Source organism: Amborella trichopoda, chromosome 6 (genome assembly GCF_054954075.1).
Source record: "Amborella trichopoda isolate Santa Cruz 75 chromosome 6, AtrichopodaSantaCruz75HAP2 v2.0, whole genome shotgun sequence".
Classification (NCBI taxonomy): domain Eukaryota; kingdom Viridiplantae; phylum Streptophyta; class Magnoliopsida; order Amborellales; family Amborellaceae; genus Amborella; species Amborella trichopoda.
The window spans coordinates 26,998,469-27,022,952 of NC_142341.1; the positions used below are offsets into that span (position 1 = coordinate 26,998,469).

General features: G+C 37.6%; 1 protein-coding gene across 2 annotated transcripts in view; it reads right to left on the reverse strand.

Moving 5' to 3' along the window:
- SPPL3 (SIGNAL PEPTIDE PEPTIDASE-LIKE 3) overlaps nt 1-24,484 on the reverse strand; it is a 64,092-nt gene that overhangs the window by 20,996 nt on the left and 18,612 nt on the right. Inside the window, exons 6-11 of one of the 2 annotated variants that reach the window (XM_006850238.4) lie at nt 23,765-23,947; nt 10,732-10,766; nt 10,484-10,640; nt 4,132-4,185; nt 3,958-4,050; nt 360-499 (exon numbers count right to left, since the gene is read on the reverse strand). In XM_006850238.4, the coding sequence (XP_006850301.2) occupies nt 360-499; nt 3,958-4,050; nt 4,132-4,185; nt 10,484-10,640; nt 10,732-10,766; nt 23,765-23,947 (662 nt within the window). The remainder of the gene's footprint in view (nt 1-359; nt 500-3,957; nt 4,051-4,131; nt 4,186-10,483; nt 10,641-10,731; nt 10,767-23,764; nt 23,948-24,484) is intronic. The other variant, XM_088870406.1, reaches the window with a different exon arrangement.

The following is a 24,484-nucleotide window of genomic DNA, read 5'->3' on the forward strand; positions in this document are numbered from 1 at the left end:
AAACTATTAATGCAATAACTAAATTGACACACATTGCAACATCTTGTTACATACTCATGCTTCAAGTGTTCTCTTCCAAATTTTGTTAGAAATGCTCTAAATTATCACTAAAAGATTTTCCTTTTCTTTTTTTTCAATCTTCAGACAAATTATGGTGAAACAAAGGGTCAGTTACAAAGTTCGCTGAATAATACCTACAAGTGATTTAAACATATATTCTACAGATTTATTAGCTTTAAGTTCAGGATCATGCCATAATATTTTTTATGCAAAGAAATGCATAAATTTAAGGTGGGTAACAATATATATAAGCGCAGAACTTTTTGGTTGATGATATTTGCTAGATATAAATATATTACCTGAATGCAAATGAAATAAGAAGTCCAGGAAAGAGGATGTCTCCAAATCCAATCATGTCATAACCACCCCAAGGGTCAAAAAATCTCGGAATCTTTAAAAGCATTGGAATGCTTTCGCCACTGCTGTCACCACGAGCAACCTAAGGAAAGCACAAGTGGAGTTTAATAAGGATGCACGTGAATTTGTTAGCTATCATCTCCTAGTCCAGTTCCATTTAAGTGATATATCAAAATTTGAAATGCAAAGAAGTGTTACAAAGACTATTAGGCTGCGAAGCCCTCTTCATTGAATGTGACTTTCAGCTAATCTTAAATTTACAAGGGAAAAGTTCGGTTCATTTAAATGATATATCAAAATTTGAAATCAAAGAAGTGTTACAAAGACTATTAGGCTGCGAAGTCCTCTTTTCATTGCATGTGACTTTGAGCTAATCTTAAATTTACTAGGGAAAGAAAAAAAAATCATTCAGTTAAATACTTAATTAAATATTAACTAATTATCCAAACAATAAAATTCAATAATATGGAGCAATGCAAGCCACTGTGACACTACTAGTGCAAATTCCAACTCGATCTTCCTCATAAGCATCAATAGCCTCAAGATACTGCTCCATATCTTATAGAAACTACAACACCACCTAAAAGTCTCTCATGCCTTTGAACCATAGTTGCCGGAAACACCTGAGGTTCTGAATGGTTTTAGGAATCAGAATCACAGAATCATGGCTTGCTATACAATACCTATTTTCGGAATCAACGTCCATACAAAGGGAATCGAGATTCGGCCCAAATAGAAACAAGATCCCTACATATATGGAGTCGAGATTCCAACCTCTTTGGAATCAAATTACCGACCTGTTTGGAATCGACCCATATGGAATCGAGATTCCTTCATATGTGGAATCAAGATTCGACATCTTTGGAATCACATTTTTGATGTATTTGGAATTGAGATTCATAACAGCTTGTAATCGAAATTCATGTCAGTTTGGAATCACGTTTCGACGTAGCAAGCAATCAAGATTGGTAACTCTATAAGGTCAAGCGTCAACTGCCTTGGAAACAAGATTCTTACATCAATGACATCTCATGCCTTAAGAACTTAGAACTTCATCAAGCAATCGAGATCACAGGTCTTCCTACATGGCTACGTCAAAGACATCTCGTTTCTTAACTTAGAACCTCATCAAACCATTGAGATAACTTAGAACCTCTTCAACCAATCGAGATCAGAGGTCTCTAAGACCTAAAGAAGGGTTCCTTAGTTTTGAAGTCAAGGTATTGACCATTGATCCTCAGCCACAATATCAGAAGTGTGGTCAATTAATAAACATTCGCAGTCCACTAGGGAAATGTCTACAAAAGATACAAATACTATCCCATATATTTTTAAAATGTTATTTTGATTTCATTATTATAGTTCAAAATAGGATTTTGTCTGTGCGAAGGTATTGTCTGTGTCGTAGTCCTTTTTTAACATACAAATTTCTACCAATTATATTTTAAAAACCGGCGGTCAATCCCAACATTATTAGGAACGTGATCTGAACCAATCCTAGCACTATTAGAAATGTGATCCGAATGAAACCGAAATCTCTATTATTCATAGCACTTATAAATTATGGGAGACAATCAACTCCGGTCTGGTATCCAAATAACACAAATCTAAACCATAAACATCTAAACCAATCCAAACGTCACAGATTTCTGCAAATAGAACATTGATTTCTGATTTGCGGTATTTCACTTCCAAAAAAATCAGATCAATTCTCTATGAGAGTGGAAGCGAGATTCGATGTTTGATTAATTCAAGGTTTCTTGCATCGACAAATTTCAAGAATCTGGATTTGAAAACAATCGAATCAAGTATTATTATATGTGGAATTCAGATTCAACAAGTGTAGAATCGAGATTAAAAAATTGAAGAATCGAGAATCAATAAATTTTAAAAACGAGATTCCATAAATGCTGGAATCGCCGAATCGAGATTCCTAAAATAAGGAATCAAGATTCCTAACTTCATAGAAACGAATCCCATGAAGATTCCTTATTCAATCGTAGAATTTGGATTCAAAAACATAATCACGACCTTGGGTGAGAGATTATGGTAACTATGCTTTGAACACTCTAAATTCTGATACCCACACAATTAGACGATCCAACCTACCCATAGTGTTGCACAAAGCCGTCTTGACAATGACCATGCCTTCTTGCAGGGTCTCAAGACTCACTTTGAAGGAGTCTGAGAAAGATTTAAGGTCATCCATGAGCCCACCCATACGAGCATCACAAGGGCCACATAACTCCTCAATCTCGGTCTCCAAGAAACTGATCCAAGCCTCCAAATCAATGAAGCTCTATGCTAACCCACAATCTTGGGCACTTGGGTCATGATCTACTCAATCTACTCCTAAATTTCGGCTAAGACACCACCAGCCATGGCCATAAAAACACACTTTGATACCAACTACCATGGGTACAAACTTTTCACTTAGCCAAATCATGCAATGCTAAGTTTAAATCTAACCAGGATGAAGGCAAGGCTAGACTTCCATAAAGGCACAAAAGAATGGAGCAAACAAGCACACAAGGTCATACAGAGACACACAAGGGTCGTATCCCGCTTTTATTGCTCTTACACTTGGTCATACACAGCCAAGATACCCCTCAAGGGTCCCAACAAAGGGGTATATACAACCTCGAATATACCAACAGACACCGTCATTTACATTGGCCATTAAGGCCTGCACCACCATCACTGCCCACCACCTAATGTGGCAGTTACACCAGCCCATACCCCATTCTTCAATGACCTACCTAATTTACATGGATCATTAAAGCTGGTTTAAGGTTATGGTCAACCTACTCCACCAGTCATTATTGCGAATGCATGCCAATTTGAACATGCATATTTTTACCTGCATCTTAGTGCCCATTGAACCCACTACATGTGCCCTATCCCACTCACATGGCCGATGGCCGTTACAAAAGCCCATGCCTAGGGCAATTAGTCATTTCAAATTCAAATTCTCACACTTGACTGTTAGGATCAACACACCTACTCAACCAGGGTACGGTCACTCGCCTCTTATACATGATCCATGCTCATGTCTCATCGGGTCAAGCTGCCTACAATCCCATCAACTAAGCCTCAACCTGTTTGACTTGAATGATCCAACAAGCCCCACCATCTAATTAATCTGGATAATCCATTTCAATGGACACTAGGTCTATAAGTTTGTCACCTTATTAGGAGCTCCAAACCCAGTCGTTTACTTTTCCTTGATAATATAGGTAGAAGGATCCAACACCCCATGAGAAGAATCCAGAAGTGCTAGATTTGAAGTCTCATGTCATAAAGATACTTTTTTCAAGATCCTTCTGCATGAAGAATTCAGCTGTGTCAGTGTACATATAGGCAGATCCATATCTATAGGTCTCTGATATGTGTAGAAAGAATAGGGTGATGAACCCATGTAACTTGGACAAATATATTCACAATGATTTTCATAGTTTGTAACAGCGAAAATAGAGCGCAACAGTCCACACTAACAACAATAAGTTAGTTAATAAAACTCCTGGTCCTGAGTAGGCTTACCACAATCATAACACTTTCATGGAATATAAGTGGTGAAATGAAGACCCAAAAGATATCATAGACAAATGCGCAGCTCAAAAACACAGAGGCAATCTGCAAGGTGCAACCATGAGTTAAAAATTTAACATAAAGATCACATACTATAATGAGTGGCAGTGATCAGCATCCTCATACCTTGATATTTGGTAAGCGAGCCATTTGCAGGACCGTTGTCATCAAAGAAATACCCTATAAATGAGCATTTTTAAGAAGTGATGTAACAATTATAAATTGTATCATATATCATGTCCCATACTTGTAGGGGTACAGCTCAAATTGTTATTTTAAGATGTACCAAAAAAGATCATACAGAATTTAAAAAAAGATACTAACCTACGGGAATAAATGGAACCAATAAGTGTAGTATAAACAAAGAGCATTAAAAAGGAAAAAGGAAAAAGGAAACAAGGAACAATCTAACAAACTATTTTTCATTAAAATGAGCAGTATGATCCAAAAGGAAGGGCCGCAGAAAAAGTGAAGATGAACGATTCTTGTTATGGAAATATTCAGCGTAGAGGAAGATGAAGAAAGAAAGAGGATTTATAGAGGGAGGTTCATCCAAAGATAATATAAAAATGCATTTCTAACTGGTTCAAAAGGTTTAGCATATAGAAGCTTTTATCATAAGGAAGAGTCCTCTAAACAATTCACACACCATTATTAGGAAATACTTACATGCAAATGGGCAGTAAGTTACTAATGAAAAGATAACTTGAGTACTGATGAGTAAATGCACTATAATAAGTTTAGATTGTTCTCTAAGGTCGATTATACGTGGCTCATTTTCATGTGGGGTGAGTGAGACATTAAGAATCCCAGTATCAGACAGTGAATACCATATATGATTGTGACCTAGAATCTTTATGGCATAATTATTGTTAGTTTCTCACACTGGTTCTGCTGAAATTAAGTTCAAGTATTTCCAGCATTTAGTTGCGGGCGTTGAGTAGTTCCAGATGATGGCATATATGATACAGAATAATATTAAGCTATACTTAAAAGTTCAAAAAATGAGTACAAAAGAACATAGCTATTTCTGCTTTATAAGGTGACTGACTGCTATATAGGGAAGCTCCGCAAAAAACAGTAGAAGTGGAGCAAAAAATTCTAAAACAGTGATAATAATAGAAAATTCAGAAATAACATGAAAAAGAGAGAGAGAGAGAAAGAGAGAGAGAGAGAGAGAAAGAGAGAGAGAGAGAGAGAGAGAGGGGGGGGGGAAGGCTTCTTCTAAAAACTCCAGGCTGGTCTTCAAGACAGAATTGGAAAAGTCATACGACAATGTGGACTGGACCATCCTAGACCAAGTGCTCCTACCTAAGGGCTTTAGAGAGAAATGGAAATCCTGGATCAGGGGTTAAGTCTCCTTGACTTGGTCCTCTGTTTCAGTTAATCACTCCCAAAGAGGCTATTTCCTGGCAAAGAGAGGTCTCCAACAAGGAGAGCCTCTATCACCCTTCCTGTTTGACACTACAGGCATGGTGATTGGTAGATCTATACAAAGTTGGCTAGAAGGCTTCAAATCTTACAGGCATGAGGTCACCTCTGACTTGCAACATGTATATGATGTTCTTGTGTTATGCAATGTGAACCCCAATAGGTGGACAATCATTGGTTGTTTCTAAGGTGCTATAAATTCTTGACTGGTGAATATGGCCAAAACCATAGTTACAGGGAGCGCCCAACAAGGGTTGTTCTCCCGCTCCGGCGCTCTGTGGCCGGGATCTCTACCGGAACCATTTCCAATTTTTTTAGGAGCTTGCTCCTATTTATAGGATTCTCGACCCCATTCATAACGGAGCTTGAGCCCACAATCGCACGGATCGCGAACTCACTTTCACACGGAACGCGTTCCTTTAAATTGTAGATCTCGCGACCTCACTCACGTGTGTGTTAGAATACATGTTAACACATCACAAAAAGTTTGTGCTACCGATGGAGTAAATTGTTGTTAGTGTCATCAAGGAGAAACCTGAGTTACTCTTGTATAATGAAATATAAAAATAGATTTATTGTTCATTAGAGATTAAGATAAAAAGAATAAAAATATTGGAAACATTTGGTTTATTTAGCTTTTACATAATATGGTTGTGCGGGTTCATATAAATATATGTTTTAAAAAAATCAATAGATCATTTTTGCATTTAATGCATGTAACGATAAATTTTTATTATTAAAATATTGGGAAAAGTTTATATAAGGTTGCAACCTTAAAATGTAGAATTACATATGCACCTCAAAAATGCATCGTAAAAAATTGTTTTAATGTTGAAAAACTCTCTAATTGATCATCTTGACATCAAGATGTAAGAATATGAAGAACAAAAATATTTTGAGTCCCAGAAATAGTGTATCTTGCAGCACATTATCTACACCGTCCATTATCAAGATTTCCATATGTTTATAGATCTAGTTGATTTTAACCATTTTTGGGCTTTAAAATTTTATAATTAGATGTGAAAATAGATTTTCAGATAATCCTAAAAATTGTTTACACCAAAATTATATGTTATGATAAAATTTGGAGGTGCGCCTTAATTGGATTGTTTAAGGTTGCAACGTTATAGAAACCACACCCTAAAATATTATCTCATTTATTTTTTATGTTTAAGATGTGCATTAATGCACATGTAATGATCAAAATTTTAATTATTAAAATATTAGATGTCCTTAATCACATGTGTGTTGTAGAATACGTGTTAACAAAACACAAAGTTTGTGCTACTAATGGAATAAATTGTTGTTTAGTGCCATCAAGGAGGAACCTTGGTTACTCTTCTATAATGAAATATAAAAAAATATTTATTGTTCATTAGAGATTAAGACGAAAAGAATAAATTATTAGAAACATTTGATTTATTTAGCTTTTACATAATATGGACGTGCGGGTTCACAGAAATATATGTTTTTAAAAAATCAATAGATCAATTTTGCATTTAATGCATGTAACGATAATTTTTTATTATTAAAATATTATCTCCTTTACTTTTTATTTTTAAGATGTGCATTAAATGCACATGTAATGATCAAATGTTTAATTATTAATATATTGGATGCCCTCGCTCATGTATATGTTTTAGAATAACACAACACAAATTTGTGCTACTGATGGAGTAAATTGTTGTTCAGTGCCATAAAGGAAAAACCTGAATTACTCTTTTATAATGAAATATAAAAATAGATTTAATGAAAACATTTGGTTTATTTAACTTTTACATAATATGGTCTTGTATGTTCACAAGGAACATGAATACTTAAAGCATTTTTAATGATATCCTTTATGCGCATAATTTCCATTTCCATTTCACGCAAGTTTTTTAATGCATATCTAGCATTTAATGCTATCATTTCAAAAAATATATTTATTTCTTGTGGAGAGTAAAAAGGAAGATTCAAAACTTTTTGAGAAAGTACCTTGAATGGAGCTCGATCCTTTCCAAATAGGAACATGGTCTTTCTTAGATGGGGGCACGACTCAACCTTAAATGAGATCTCGTTCCTATTGTCGATGGGAGCACGATCCTAATGAACATAGGAATATGGAACGCGTTCCCGTTGAATAAGGATCTCGATCCCAATGTATCGAGAACTCGCTCCCTATTCCAATGGGATCTCGATCCGTAACTTCTACTCTCACCGGAACGCGCTCCCTAGGCTCTGAAGCTTTGGCCAGCGGTCGATCTGACGCTCCCGCTCCCGAAACCGGAGCCGTTCCCGCTCCTGCTCCCGATAACTATGGCCAAAACAAATCATGTTTAGGACTGGGGTAACCCCTTAAGAGGTGACAGTCTTAGCTAAAAGATTAGGCCATAGTATGGAGTTCGTACCGAGTAAGTTGTAGAAGACCTCTCGAGGCCCTTTTGGACAAGGTGGTAAAACACTATGATAGAAGACCGGCAGCTTGAAATGCTAGTATTTTTCTTTAGGCCAGATCAGGCCCCTGAGTGAAGTACTGGACTAACTTGTGGAGCAGGCATTTCCTGCTTCAATAATCTCTTCGTCCTGGGCATGGATTGATATGCGATGGCTGCTGACCAATTCAAGCCTTTAGGGGCATCAGAAATACGGTGCCCAAGTTTCAAAAGGGCACTAGAGAAATGTCAGATCTTGAGTCCTTATCATTCTACCTCCAAACAGCCTACTTACCTACAGTAGACCAGCTAAAAACAAGGGGTACTTCCATCCCCAATAGCCATGTGCAAATCAGTAGAAGAGACCAACGAATACCTTTTCCCTCCATTGCGAAATGGCTTCGAGCATTTGGGCAGAGCTCCAACAACTTTTCAAATGGTCATGGGCGATGTTGCCATCTATTCCACACCAATTCCAAGCATTCACATTTCCCCATGGCCGGCTACTGGTCTAGTCCTTTGGTGTGCTGCAGTGGCAGCCAGAAACTCTAGAATATTTGTAGTGAGGCAACAGCCAACACTAAAGGACCGCATTAGAGCTTCGGTTATATTTTGGACAGAGCACAAAAATGTTCAAACACCATATCTCTTAAAGATGTTCAACACCATACCACAACAAATTTCCTTCAAAACTGGAGAGCCAAGTTAATTATACGACCTGCACGAATTCCTTGCTCTTCACTTTGCGCCCACTGGTGAAAGGGCACAACAAGCTCAACTTCGATGGTGGCTCTCTTAGTAACAAGGGTCAGGAGGGTTATGATAGCCTTCTCCCGGACCACAAAGAGAATGCCCTACTCTTTTATTAAGGATTTATTGGCCACACTGACTCCACAACAGATGCAGCCATCACCCTAATCAGGGCATCAAAAGATCCAACACAGAGTGGAAACCTGCCTAGGCTTGGGGGCAATTCTAAGAATGTCATCTCTTGGGCATGAAGAGCCTCAACCTGCCTGTAGTGACTACAAGAGATATTTGACCACATTTTCAATTTATGCAGGCCCATTCACTCCTTCTTTCAGCCTATGTGGCGGAAGGCCAACAAGGAAGCTAAATAGCCTTGTTAAAAGTGGAGCTAACTCAGGAAATAATAATGGGATTGGCACCTTTTTGAGCTATGGTCTCCAGTCAACTTATTGAGGTAATATGAGTCCTTGTATGCTTACACGAGTTCATTGTTAGAGTATTAAGATGTTGTCATGACATCTCTTGACCTTTGTTTCACATTTTCAGTTTCTTTTTTATTATATTTACTAATATAAGATTGCATTGATGATCAAAAGTGAAAGAGCAAATGAAGAACACATATCAAACGTCCAATTATCGAGCAGCCAATGCTGCACAAAAACCCTGTGCAGCCGGACCACTTTTTCCAATTTTTCAAAATTTTGAAGACCCGCGAGAGTCCAAAGTACCTGAAAATGTTTCTCTATCATAGAAAAAATGGATTTGGAGCAACTAGAAAGCTCCAAATCATCAATACACCATCCATTCAAATGGGCAGTTCATATTTAATTTTAGGAAGGCAGAAGCTCCATGCATTTAATTTTTTTTCTTTACAAGTGATGAGGCTAAGAGAATAATTTGGAGCATCTTGGGACCTCATCCATTCCAAAAAAATCGGTAAATGAGGTGTGGCTAAATGGTTTCAGGTGCAGCCACAGCTGCACCAAAACATTTTTCCACATCATATAGTACATTACTGTCTTTACAGCTTATTACTTCCATCCAGAGGGCAATATAGTAGATAATATGCAATCAACAAAATTAGAGCCTCAAAATCTCCAATTATATTGTCAAATTTAGCTAAATTTTTCCATCCAAAAACCACATATTCCAAAAATAACTACCTGCCAAAGGATGTTGAAAGAATTAGAGTATAGAAAGCCAAAGAAAAATGTCAAAAGAAAAGTAGTTAAATATTGATGGAATCATATAATACAACATTACATCTCAACTCGTAAATAAATTGAAACTATAGAAACTTTATACCTTCTAAAATAGAAATATCCTCTTGACATGAGCTCAATTGGTTTTCTCATTATGAAGCATAGAACCATGTGGTATGGCTTACAATACACCTATATGCATTAGAAAATAGACTGCAGGAAATTGATACTTTCTTTTGCATAATTACATAAGCATTTGTGTAACCTGTATCCGGCAAATCTAGCACTAAAATGATATAGAAGGATTCAAATGAAACAATTGAACCTAAGAATAAGTAGCACTAAATGGAAAGGAGTCAATGGAACTCCAGAAACATTTCAACAAGGCACATGAGTGACCATTATAAAAGTCCTTGAAATTTGTAGACATTTTTAGCAGCATGTATCTTTGAGGTTCGGTACCTTAATCTGAAGTGCAAGCGAAACCCAATATCACAAGCATGCGTGGATAGAAAATCACCAGTTTTATAGACAATGTCTGCTTTATTTTCACTTTCTAATTTGCAAACTTTAATCTACCATAATTATCCAAAACAACGCACATTTAACGATTAGATCATCATGCTTTTCAATATAGGGAATAAACAATAAAAAGAACAACAAAATCAAGGTGCGACTTACTAGAATATCTTGACCAATCCATGCATATGATGCATGCTGATTTGCAGCCCAAAAAATGGAAAATACCATACAGAGTGGTAAAATCACAGCTGAGAGAAGTGGGATCTCCCCAAGAAATGGAAAATTTAGGATTTTCTGCCCGCAGTCTCCAAAGAATCTTGAAGGAAAGACAACCCCAATATAAAAATTTAAAGCAGCAACCAGAGTACGAAAATGAACTAAGGGTATCCCTTTAGTTTACCGTTTACCTTGAAATTAGAGCAACCAGGCATTCGTGCATACCCTACAAAAACAAATAGAGCATTAGCCGGCTTTATTTATGATACTCATGTGAACCATCACTTTAAGTGTATCTATTACCTGCAATCACATCACTGCACCTTCTTCTGAAATGTTACGTACTAAAATACTTGATTTTTAAGAATCTTTTGAAGATCGAAAGAATTTTCAAAACTAATCGATTTCTCGCAAAATCCAAAAGCATTCAACCATATACTTTTTGTGGCTAAGTGGCAATGAAAGAGGGCTTTCAGCAACAACAGCCACCAACTTGAGCAAAGATATATTGCAGTTTGAGAGGGTAATATATTTAATTGTTGGTCAGGGCATGGTGAGTTTTATGAATATTGGGTTTTGACTCTTTTTTCTCTTATTTTTGGTTTTTGTTCTGTACCCTTTTTCAAGTTCAGTTTTGCACTTGTGGTCCCTTTTCAAGACTGGGTTTTGGTTTGTGTTCATTGAAATTTTATTAAGATTGGCTAACCCAATCCTAATAAAATGTCATTACATCTAATTAAAATGGCTCTTTGTCCTACTTTATTGGTCTTAAATTTGTTTTGTGATTGAAAACGGACAATAACGCAATTTGTTTGTATGTTTTTACCCCTTTTCAGTTTTTTATGATTCCTCTTTAATATTTGGTGTTGCATTTATGACTTTTTTATATTTTTAGGTAAGTGTGTTATCATTTTAAAAAATGCTTGTGAAACTTTTGAATCTTTTTTGAAAGGGGGTTCTATAGAACGGCTGTAAGACTAGGCATGCTTTATGGGATGGAACGTTGGACCGTCAAGAAACAACACATTCATAGAATGTATGAAGCTAGGATGAGGATGTTGAGATGAGTGAGTGGCAAGACAAGTTAAGGATAGAATCCAAAGTAAATGCATCCAAGACAACTTAGAAGCAGCTCCAATAGGCGATAAGATGAGGGAAAGTAGACTTTGATGGTCCATGCCACGTAACGCATCTAGGAGGGGTGATTTGGTCCAAGTGGAAGGTCTAAAAGGGTAAAAAGAAGGTCAAAAAGACATGAATGGGAGTAATAAGAAGAGATATGGTAACTTATGGCCTGACTTAGGGTATGGCCCTCGATAGAGCGAAGTGGCAGAACATGATTTGTGTAGCCGGCTCTAAATAGTTGGGACGAGGCTTAGAGGAGGAGGATGACATAATAATACTTTTGAACCTTATGATTTTGCAATTACTAGATATTTCTCCAAGTTGAAGTGTTTCAAACGTCAATCTTTTACTTTAGTGTTGCATCCAAGACTAATTAATTTGAATTTGGTAAATCGCTAAATACTACATATGCAATTAGTAATTTTTTTACGTTTTGCATCAATACTTTTGATTTCTAAATTAATAAGTATTTCTTATTGTCTTCTTGATATTCGGCATGGTGACTTTTTTTTAATAAAGTTTCCATTTTGTTGTTCAAGATTTAGTAATTGAAGATGGCCTCCTATCGTTCTAATAAACAACAGATCCAAGGTAGAAATACAGATCATGCCCAAATTCAAATGACAAGAATTGTGTTGTGTAAATTACCACAAAGTTGGCACTAATAGATTGAAGTAACATTTGGCTGGAAATAGAGGGCATGTAGCCCCATGTACTTAGGTCCCCACAAAAGATAAGAGAGAGAGAGAAGATAAGAGAGAGAGAGGCTGGACCATTTGCAGGGGGTCCAGAAGAAGAAAGAAGCAGAGGAAAAAAACCTTAGTGATCTCACTAGATCGGTTAAAATTTGGAGAGAAAGAGCAGCGGTATATACCCAATAAGGGGGCTCTAGTAGTAGGGCATTGGACTTTAGGCAAAGAGGGCCTCGAGTAAGGAGGTCTATGGCCCCTACCCCTTGATCCTAAGATCGTGGTTCGAGCATAGTTACCATAATCTCTTCGCCCAGATTGTGATTCCACTATGGAATCCTAATTCTGTGATACTGATAAGGAATCTTGATGGAACCCGTTTCCTTAAATTCAAGAATCTCGATTTCTTATTTTAGGAACCTTGATTCCAACTTTTTCCGAATCTCGATCCTAACATTTATGAAATTTTGATTCCAATTTTTCTAAAATCTCAATATCCTCTCTCCCTCTAAACCTACGGTACAATCCAATCATTTGCAGGCTCTATTGAGTTTCATTCTTGATCATGTTTATCTAAAAAACATTTTCTTACTCCTAAATTATTTCAAGAACCAAACGTGAAAGGGACATGGACATTTAGTTAGCCCTGATCATACCCAAACGTGGGGGTATTGTGCTTCTATATTCCGTTTCCTTGTTCTAAGAGAGAGCATTAGAATTAGTCCATTTAGAGACAGAGAGCAGAGAGGGGAGAGAGAGTTGTTGATTCCAACTACATTAGAAACTCAATTCCAAATATATCGGAATCTCGATTTCATAAATGAATGAATCATGATCATAGGGGTCGATTTCAAATATGTCTGAAACTCAATTACAAAGATGTTAGAATGTCAATTCCATGTGTAAGGATCTCGATTATATTTGGATCTGATCTCGATTCCGATAACTAGAAATTTTGTTTCCCGCAATTGCCCTTGTACGAACATCGATTACGAAGACAGGAATCTTCTAGCCAGTCGCAATTCCGCGATTCTAATTCCTAAAAAGATTTCAAATCTCAGGCATTTTCAACAACTATGGTTCGAGAGAGGGGGCAAAAAACCATAAACAGCCCCTTCAACAGAGAACCAATAGAAACATCCATCAATATGTAGTGAGAGGGATCTATTAAGGTAGCCACTTCCTTGAAGAGCTTCCAGGTCATGATGGAAGTTGAGGGGCTATATGGATATAAGGTGCCCACATAATATGAACTTAAGAAGCCCCAACTTAAAAAAGAGGTACAAGTCATCCATGTTTATCTCAAGACACAGGGATGCATGGGGTAGATATGGGGTCATCGTAATGACCAACACATGGACCAATAACAAGCAAAGGAGTATTAGTCAAAATCATGGACAGAGAGTTCTTCCCAAGCTGAATTGTACGATAGTGATAATGTTCTTGAGGTCCATTGAAGTGCTAGACAAGATTCATGATGTAATGCTTATTTCTGATTTGGTGGAAAAATGCAATGAGGAGGAGGGAGAGAGTGATGTAGTTCAGATCGTTATAGACATGGTTGTAGCCAAAATGGTGGCTATTAGAATGTTGGAGATAAGGAAGTTACATTATTGGACACAATATGATGCATACTCATGCTTGATATGATTAGCAAGAAGATCACGAAATTCATATACAACCACACTTGTGATGATCATGACGACAAGCTTCAAAAATAATAAGGACTTCATGAGACCTGGAGTTACTAGAAGTCTCCCGATTTTGGCAAGTCCTGTCATTCCAATCTATTAAGACCCTAAAAGACAAGCTCATGCCCATGTTTGTATCTCAAGAGTATGTTCAAAGCAAGTCGGCCAAGACATCATAATTACCACACAATGAAGGTTGCCAAGGAGGACATTAGAAAGAATTTTGGATAAATTATTATTCTCCTATTTTGAGTGTTGATGAAAAATGGAACTCACATTTAAAGAGGCCCCTTCTTCTAACAAGGTAGTATCAACAGAATGACACAATGGGGTGTTTTTTGCCAAGTGTCAAGGAAGCTAGACAAGTACAGATTATCAATGGGACAAGCGGCATAGAATTGGCTGTAAGGCAAAGGAAAACACTCTCTCTTGAGAACTTCAAAATTTGTTTCGTCATTTTGAATTTCTTATTTGAGTACTTATTGTAAGGGTCTTTTCATATATATGAATTATATATTATACCGATATATATTTCTCTGTGCATGTTTAATTGCATTTTATAAAAAAAAATGGGGTGCAAGCAATATGAATCACATGACTCCTATCTTTCCTTCTCTACTTTCGCTCTTATCACACGGTCGAGGTGGTTCATACTGCATTCTCTATCTACTTTCATCTTCATACTTCTTTCTCTCTCTACTCTCGCCTTATACTAGTTTTAGAGAAAGAACAATAAGTGCTTAATGGCTTATGGAAAGCGTAATTTTGGTTCATAAAAACCAATGGAAAACCTAACAATCAAAACAGCGTGAGGTGCTGGCTCTCTAACCTTGGGTTAAAGCTTATACTTATCCGGAGCTTTGAACCTCATGAGATCCATCAAAGCTAGAGAGAGAGGAACCAAAGTGAAGATCAGGAAGAGGAAGAGAATGATATGAAAATAAAAAAGGCAATCAGGCATTTTGCGGAGTACTTAAACAGGAAAATCTTAGCATGACAACAGGGATGCCCCCATTGTCATTTCTAAGCTCTAAAAGGGCAGCATCTTGTGACTAGGGACCCTCTCTCTCTCTCTCTCTCTCTCTCTCTCTCTCTCTCTCTCTCTCTCACCCACATTGCAATTCCTCTCTCTCTAGACCCAAAGTGCAGTTTCTCTCTCTAACACGCACATTGCAATTACTCTCTCTCTAGACCCAAAATGCAGTTTCTCTCTCTAATACCCACATTGCAATTCTTCATCTCTAGACCCAAAACGAAGTTTCTCTGTAGATCGGAAGGGTACCCCAAATGCCTATCTGGTTTTTCTTGGCCCTACAAACAAGGGCACAAGGTTTGTTTTCTAAGCTCATGCATTTGCAGAGAAGAAATTACACGAATTTCTTGAAATCGGACTTAGGAATAGCGTAAATTGAAGAAATTTGTGAAAAAAAACTCGTTTTTTTTTGTGACTCTTCAAGGGTCAAGAAAGAACGTTTTATTGGTTCGACCTTCAAGAGTCGAACAAGAGGAAAGTCGACCAACGAACAAATTCAACTCTTAAAGAGTCGAACTAGTGTTTTGTTCTGATGGCTCGACAAAACACAAGTTCGAACCTTAAAAATTCGAACCAGCGTTCTATTTCAAATGGTGGTCATTCCATAACAAGTTCGACACTTCCAAGGCTGAAATAGACCCTAGCTTTTTGGTTTCAACCGCTAGATGATGGGTGGTTCAGGATGACGCCATGAGGAATCATGGTTTTTCCTTGAGAAGAGAGGGAATCTAAAGAGAGAAGTTGGGTTTGTTCAAAATTGGAACTTCATGCATTTTTTGGGACGATAGAATGACATGGTTTCTCTTGGAGGATTTCAATGAGAGAGCAAAGAGAGATGGTCTGTCGAAACATGAGCCCTTTTGGGGCCCTGGATGCAATGGTGGGGAATCATGGTTTTCTCTTGAGAAGTCCTCGAAGAATGTAAGGAGAGAAATTGGGTTGTTGAAAATGTAGCATTTAAGGATAATTGGCAATGAAACGGAAAGGAGCCATGGCTAATCTGTAAGAAGTTTTGCGCGAGAATAGAAAGTGGAAGTAGGAGGAACCTGATTGGTTGATGGAGACATTTGCGTAGGTGAAGATGCATACCTGGCACTAGGGACTACATAGAGAAAAAGGGTACAAGCATTAGAGACAGTCATGTTTCTGCATTGAAGCAGTTAGGTTAACTTTGAGAGAGAGAGAGAGAGAGAGAGGATTGGGTCTCAGTTGACAAAGAGGGGGCCTCTACTAGAGATGAGAGAGGGAAAGAGAACGAAAGCGGGAGATAAGTGAGGAGACACGCAAAATTTTTGACAGAGAAATAGAATCCCGCAAAATTCAACTAGGAGTTGAATTCTTGGGGATTCGGATATTTATGGGTTACTTGGATATAAAAAGATACGATTTGATCGTATCAAACAGGACATACAAACTTATATAATTCAATTATAGAAATTCTATATTATTTAAAAATATTAAGATATTAGGGTGTTATCAAACATACCCTAAGTCAGACTTCTAAGATCTATTTGGAAGTTTAAATATAATTGTGTACAATATACTCTATTTATTTTATTTAATATTGTAGTGTAGGTCAATGTTTTCAAATGCGGGAAGCGGCCTCGATGCGGTAGGGCAACAATGCACTTGTGGATACAATGTTGGCATATCACCTCCAATGCAATCAGTAAGTTTAAAAAATTTAAAAATTCACAAAAATATTAGAATGCAGAGGAAAGCATAAATTTGTGACTTTTGTGATGGTAGGCATATACATTTAGTACATATCTTTAACATATTAACTGTTTGAGTCCTCTGATAACCTGATGAAGAGTAACATAATTTGTTCTCTATACTCCATTAATCTAAATGTCTAAAACAGTAAACATATAAACAAAGTAATGCATTACATCTCATTCACTAAATTAAATAAATGAAATTAAAAATCAAAATGCCAAATAGTTATGACAAAACACCCAACGACCAAAAGTGCTTCACAGTCACAATCATTAGGTACCGTGGTATATATTACATAACATCCAAACTCCAAAGTCTTAAACTCCAAACAACAAAAGTAAAACAAAACAGAAGACCATAAATATATTCAATGGATCAGTCTCAAATCTCGACTCTCTATCAGACAAGTCATATGATTCGCCCATCATGTGTATGGTGAATTTCTGCCTAGTTATCTTCAACACAATGGCCAAAACAATCACAAGTGATAGCCCAGATATTCCCCTGATTTATTTCAAAAACTCTGGATTCAAGAAAAACAAAACAAATCAACTTCTAGTTTCTTGTTATTAATCTCCATAGAACCATGTAAATATGGTTCGAAGGGTGTTTTTGGTGGGGGGCGTATATTCCATTCATACCCTCTTCCCCCTTTCCTGGGGATAACATTACCTAAAATGCCCCTGCTTGTGGGCATTTTCAGCCCAAGAGTAGTGAGCTGGATAAGCTGGTGCAATGTGCCCCATGCGATGAGCATACATATGCAGGTGATTTCTCGCATATTGGGGCACATAACCATATCCCATCTATGCAGGATGGAGCAACGTGCTCCAAGCTGAATAGCACGATATGCGCATTATGAAGCTGCATAATCACAATGTTCAAAAGACGGAGGCCATGTCTAGGCAGTCAGGGAACTGGCCGCCCAGGCTTTTATTTGTTGTGAGAGGGGGAGGGGGTTGTGCATCTTCTTATATATAAATAAATAAATATATATATATATATATATATATATATATATATATATATGAGACAGAGAGTATATGGACCTGTGTGAGAGAGAGAGGTCTCACATCAAACATTTGGAGGGTATGTTCTTCTTTTTCTTCTTTCTATATGTAGAAAGAGATAGGATATGAGACTGTGGGGGGGCATCACATCGAACACTTGGAGGTCATCTACTTCTTTTTCTTCTTCTTATATATTAAGCAAGAGCATGTGTGTGTTTGTGCATGTGTTTGCGCATATGTGAGAGAGAGGCCTTGCATCAAACAATTGGAGGGCATCTTCTTTTTCTTTTTCTTCTTATACATAGAGAGAGAGAGAGAGAGAGAGAGACAACAAGACTGTGAGCGAAAGAAAAGGACCTTGAGGCCTTAACCATTTGTATAGGCCTTAACTGTTTTTTTTTAACTTTTAGGGGGGCATATGCTTTTCTTCTTTTCTATTTTTTTTCTTTTTTGGGGAAGGACTAGGAGGATAGGGGTTTGGGGGGCTAGATTGTCTCTCCAAAACCTTTTCCCTCATTTTTAGGGGGGAAAAGTACATTTTTATCCTTGGTCAAGGGCCTTTTTCTGCCATTGGCCAAGTTGCACCAAGGTGTAAGGGTGGCAATTGGGTCAGGTCAAACCAACAGCGCGGCAGGTCGAACGAATCAGGGTCCAGGTCCAAGTTTTGGACCCGGTTGATCAGGTCTGGATCCAAAACCCTGACCCAAGGTTCAAGTTCAGGTCCTAGTCGGCCATACGTGAACACAGCTATACACACACAATCACATAGACATTTATATATATATATATATATATATATATATATATATATATATATATATATATATATATATATAGACACACACATACATATGATGTATATATAAAATAATTTTTAAAATATATAATATTTTGATAATTTTGCCTATGTATTTATAGTGTGTGTGTATATATATAGATTTGAAACATACTTTTTAAAAATATATATATGAAAATATATTTTTTTGAATATTTCTTCAAAAACATTTTGTTAGGTTCTAGAGCCAAACCCAACTCGAACCTGAACCGAGTCGGGTCAGGGTCCAAATTTTAGATCCAATGGGTCACGTCAGGGTCCAAGTTTTGGACCCAATCATGTTGAGGTCCAAAACCCTAGACCTGAGTTAGATCTGGGTGTGATCCAAGTCCAAGTCAACCCGAACCCCACCCGACCCATTGCCAACCCTACCATGGCATGCCCGGCCTTGAGGTGACCGCCTAGCCGGTCTAGGAAAAGCATGTTGACAGCCTGGCGGCCAACTTTTTTAACATTGATAATGCATTATGTGCATTTGAAACTAATGGTGTAGGTTTATTATGAACCAACCACAGGCAAAATGCCACTCATTTGTAGAGGATGGCTATGAACATATTGAGTTTGGCATGCAGCTCAATGGGTTGAGAGAGCAACTTTAGTTATTGAGATGGTAGTTTCTGAACTTATGAAATGAATTGTCCATTTAACTCGTACTTGTTTTATATAATTTTTTTTTTTTTAAGTTCTAATAATGCATCATGCTCGATCCAAACAAATACATACAAAAAAGAGTAATAGGCTTGAGCAGACAATACTAAACAACCTCATTTTTTTTCAGTAAAATCAAATGTTTAAGGAATACTCTCTAGAACCCTAGATCGTAATGTAATCGACCCTATTACAGTTAATATGGACGACACATGCGAGTGGTTGGTGGATGCTAGAGATGATCCAAAATTTCAGGGGAGAACATGACTTGGAGCCAAGTTTGTGAGGCAACCAGAAGCGAATTAAGCCCCTTGAGAGCCAAAAGATCTAAATCTTGGGGGAAGAGACTGAAGAGAGTGCGAGAGAAGGGTGGGCAGGAGGCGGGAAATTCACATGAGACTGGGGGAGAAGAAGAATATGTGGAGGAAACGGCTGTAATGATGATAGCATGGCAACAACATCAGGTGCATTAGGTTGTGTTAGTAGAAATGTAGACATTGTCCATACTTCGTGGTGATGAAGAAACCCAATTACCAGTTTGAGGACATCATATTTGATGCATCGTTTTTCTTTAGACAATTATGAGTTTTGTTAGTAATTTAAGATGAGATTTGTGCGATGCGACCTTTTTTTTTGTTGGCAGAGATGAATTGATGATGTAGAATGTTGATTTTGAGGATGGGCAGCTTTGAATCTTGTTTAGTTTTATAGTGTTTCAATTTGAATTTTGAACTCATATATGCATGAGAGTCTGAGGGATTTAGAAATTGTTTTCCATTTTTTTGTATTTTCAAAAATATGATTTTATAAGATCAATTTGCGGGGTTTGGTATCTGAACCACCCCCCCAAATATCATTCTTACGGCCTACTAGAAAACCTGTTTCCCTAGACCAGTCGCCTAAGGGACTAGGTGCCCAGCTAGATAGTCGATTGCGACTTCTTTAGTATTGACTATAACTAGGTAGTCGATTCCGACTTCTTTAATATTGACTATATTATTAAAAGTGCATTTGGAGGGGCATGTGTACCCCTGCTTACATATGTTAGAACCAAATCTAACCTTGAAGCTTTGAAAAGATAAAAATATGAAGCTATAGAATTATAGAACACTAGACCGATAGCATATCTTTTAAGAACATATATTTAGATTTATTTTTTTGAAAGTCATATATAGTATTAAGACGTAATTAACAGGTTTCCCATAGACCTTTTTATGGGTAGTTAATGGTAGGATTCAAACATAGGACAAAAACTCCCCAAAGACCCTCGCTTCCAGCATCTTATAAATTTTCTAACCAACTCCATTTAGTAGATTTCATGTCTGCCTAAAGATAGAATATTACTTCCAAGTTAGATTAAGAATCTTGTGTTATGATACTTATTTAAACAAAATTATATTTATCTTCATTTGATAAACATCCCAAATGGTTTTCTACCCAAGACTAAGAAAAAAAAAAATCAGGAGTTTTCTTTTTGCAATAAAAATGACCCTCAAAATCTTATTGGAACTCTCTCTACATGCCTGTGCATCGCACAGCCTACTTACTAGAATGAAAGATAATAGTTTTAGGGCATTGTCATTTGTACACACTTTTGCCAAATCTCCATCCATCGTTTTTCCATTCACACCCAAAACAAGGGTAAGAATATAAAAAATAAATGGCCAGATTATACACTGATATATATAGAGAGGGAAAGGATCACGTATGCAGGCTTGCGTACAGAAAATGGGTGCACAGAATGGCAGTGATTTTCTGGGCCAAATTGAACCCTTGATGAAATGGAGATTCAAATTGAAGCTTGATACCAACTGACACCCCACACCCAGAGCAGTCCATATTCCTTCCCACCCATGACCTCTCTCTCCCTTTCCTTCTCTCTCCCCAAGTGAAGGCCTATGGCACACACCCAGTCTCTCTATTTCCAGAAATCCTCTCTCTTTTCATCCCCAATTTCCCCTCTCTCTCTCTCTCCTGGTAAAAACCCACAGCCCACCCTCATTCTCTCTCTAACCACATCCCAGTGACCTGTGCAAGCCCGAGGTCCCTGCTCCATCCCAACACCCCTAAAAGTACTCTCTCTTTACATCTCCCTCACCCTCTCTCTAAATTTCCTGCTGCATACGGCTCTCCTCTCTCTCTAACCAGAAAAAAACCCTCCCTTTCTCTCTCTAAAAAAGCCCACACTCTCTACCTCTCTTCTTCATCGTCTCTCTAGATTTCCTGCTGCATATTGCTTTCCCCTCCTCTCTCTAACCAGCAAGATACCCCTCCTTTTCTCTCTCCACAAAGCCCACTCTCTCTCTACCTCTCTCCCTCAACTTTTCTCTAGATTTCCTACTGCATATGCCTCACTCCCACCTTCTCTCTTTAACCAGCAAGAAACCCTTCCCTTTCTCCCTATAAAACCCACTCTCTACCTCTCTCCCTCACCCTCTCTCTAGATTTTCTAGAGCATATAGCTCTCCCACTATCCTTCTCTCTCTAACCAGCAAGAAATCATTCCCTTTCTCTCTCTATAAAACCCACTCTTTCTACCTCTCCTTCACCCTCTCTCTAGATTTTCTACTGCATTCAACTCTCCCACTCTCCTCTCCTACACCAGCAAGAAACCCTTCCCTTTCTCTCTCTATAAAACCCACACACTCTCTACCTCTCTCCCAATGTTATGAGATTTAAAACTCAATTTCTGTTTATTGCAATGTCTTTGTTTTGTTTATTTTCAATACTTGCAATGGCCTCATTCATGAAAATGTCATTGAGAAAATGTCAGAGCCACAAACATAACCTTGGCGGTACCTGATCCTTTCCCATATATATATATATATCTATATATATATATATATATATATATATATAGAGAGAGAGAGAGAGACAGACAGACAGACAGACAGACAGAGACAGAGAGAGAGAATCTTAGAAATACAGCAACAAATTGCAATTCCGTTTCTGAAGGAGATTTGCATAGGAAGAGGGATGAAAAACTCATTAATCACAGTCAATAAAACAGTAATTTTATGAGTGTGCAATAACCTCTCTGGAATTAGAAGGTGGGTCAGAGACAAAATCCCCATTCCATACCGCAATCAATGTCATCAAAACCATCTCCAAACATCCATCCCCTATCTCACTTCTAGGTGTGATAATAAAGCATGTTTGGAAACACTGCTCAACCACTATGAGCATTTTTGGATTCTCATTTCTTTGATCATTTTGCCCTTTCCTCAAGAAAAATTGACAATGCCTAACATGTCAATGCCAAAAACTTGCCATCACCCTCCTCTTTCAATCTTGTTTTCTTTTTTTTTTTTTGATGGGTAACTTTACTTCATTACTAAAAGTCAAAACATAAACAAGTATACATCAGGTTCAAAACTGTGTCCAAGAATGTACAGTTCATCATGATTTTTTCAAAAAGGATTACAGAGGCCACTATCACTCTCCTCTTGCTGTTTATGGATAAGACATAAGGGGTAGGCTGGTTTGTGAGAGAGTTCTTTCCAGGAAAGAACTTTCCAGTACGACCATCACTTTCCTTATTCGGCTCATGGGAAATCGGTCCACCCATGTGAACGTAAAGTGCTCCATCAATGCCATTGTGGGAAAGAACATACATACCTAAAGATGTATGAACCAACTTTCCGATGGGCAGACCATCCAATATGTGAAAGCTCTCTCTAGGTAAATACTTCCACACAAATCAAACAACCCCTAAAATGCACTTTCTCCAATAAAATAGCAAAAAGCAAGTTCTCTGATCCATACTTTGGAAAGAAAATAGCAAGCTAGTTGAAAAAACGTCCAAACCACTTAGGCAATAAACATGCAACTGGTCTAGCCAAAAAGGCCGGAGAAGGCACCAGTCCATACCCAGTTTGACGAGCACTATGTATAGAATCTTGTTGTGAAGCAAAACTCCAGATATATGCTGAGATGAATTAGCTGGTCAAATGAAGAACATTCTGGTCCCATGTTAACTTTTAAAGGGGCACGACTGGCCACCACTAGAAAATGTGAACACTTTCTAGTACCACATGTAACTGCAAGGCTTGCACAATAGAATACCGATCATACTGATTTCCTACCATGGAAGAAAGCGAGACACATAGACATAGAGAGTGTCCCACTTCTATAGCCATTTTGCAAACAGAAAAATTTAAGAATTGATTTTGCAAGCGAGAATGTGGTTGCTACTCAACAAGAAGCCTGATCAATCTTGAAGAAGTATTTTAGTTGAGAGGCATACGCAAGACAAATGGCTTTAAAACATTTAATAAAGAAAGGATTGCAGGAAGCCACAATTAACTAACAGAATAAATAATCAACAAGTATCATTAACTTTCACTGTTGAAAGCTCCTCAAAACAAATACAACATAGAGGGACGTGTAAAGTTTCCAGTATATGTGACCACCATAACTATAAGAATTAAAGAAATCATAGACAATTCAGAAAACAAGAAAATGATCTACATACCTCACTACCACCAATGCAGAATAACACAATCAGCAGCCAAATAAACCACGACGACATAAAAAAGTACAGCAACAATAGAAAGGCAGATGCTGCGAAAATAAATATAACAGCCCCCTTCAAATTGATATCCAGAACTTCCTTCAAAGAATCGTCTTTATTGATAGGTCCAGCATTAGGGGCATCCTAGACAGCAAAAAATATGGTAGGTTTTTAAAGCGTAGAGAAGAAAAGTAACCCATACATTAGTTTGTGCACCAGAATAATGATTATCAAAGAAATAAACAAAATCAAACGAATTAAAAGACAAGATAAAAGTCATAAATATCTGAGCCATGCAGATTTTGATACAATGAGCCCGTTACATGTTACTCCAAAAAGAAATAACCAGTCAGCTTCAAGGGGCAACACCATCGACTGATGAGACTTGATGTTACAAGAATAGTGGTGGGGCATTTATGGCCTTTAAAGGCCGCAGCTCTCATGCTACCACAAGAAATAGAGACACCCCAGTTTGAGTGGGGGTTGTGGATTGGTCCATGAGGGAGCAAATGGCTTTATGGAGAAGAGTGGCATGACTTTACCAAGGTTTGCAATCTAGAGCTATGCTGATTAAGTCAGAGATCCAGGAACCCTAAGCTAAAGAGAGGAATAAGGCCTGATACACTTGGGCCGAAGAGTTTATGGATGATCCCTTGGGTCAAGGTCGGAAATGAACCCCGT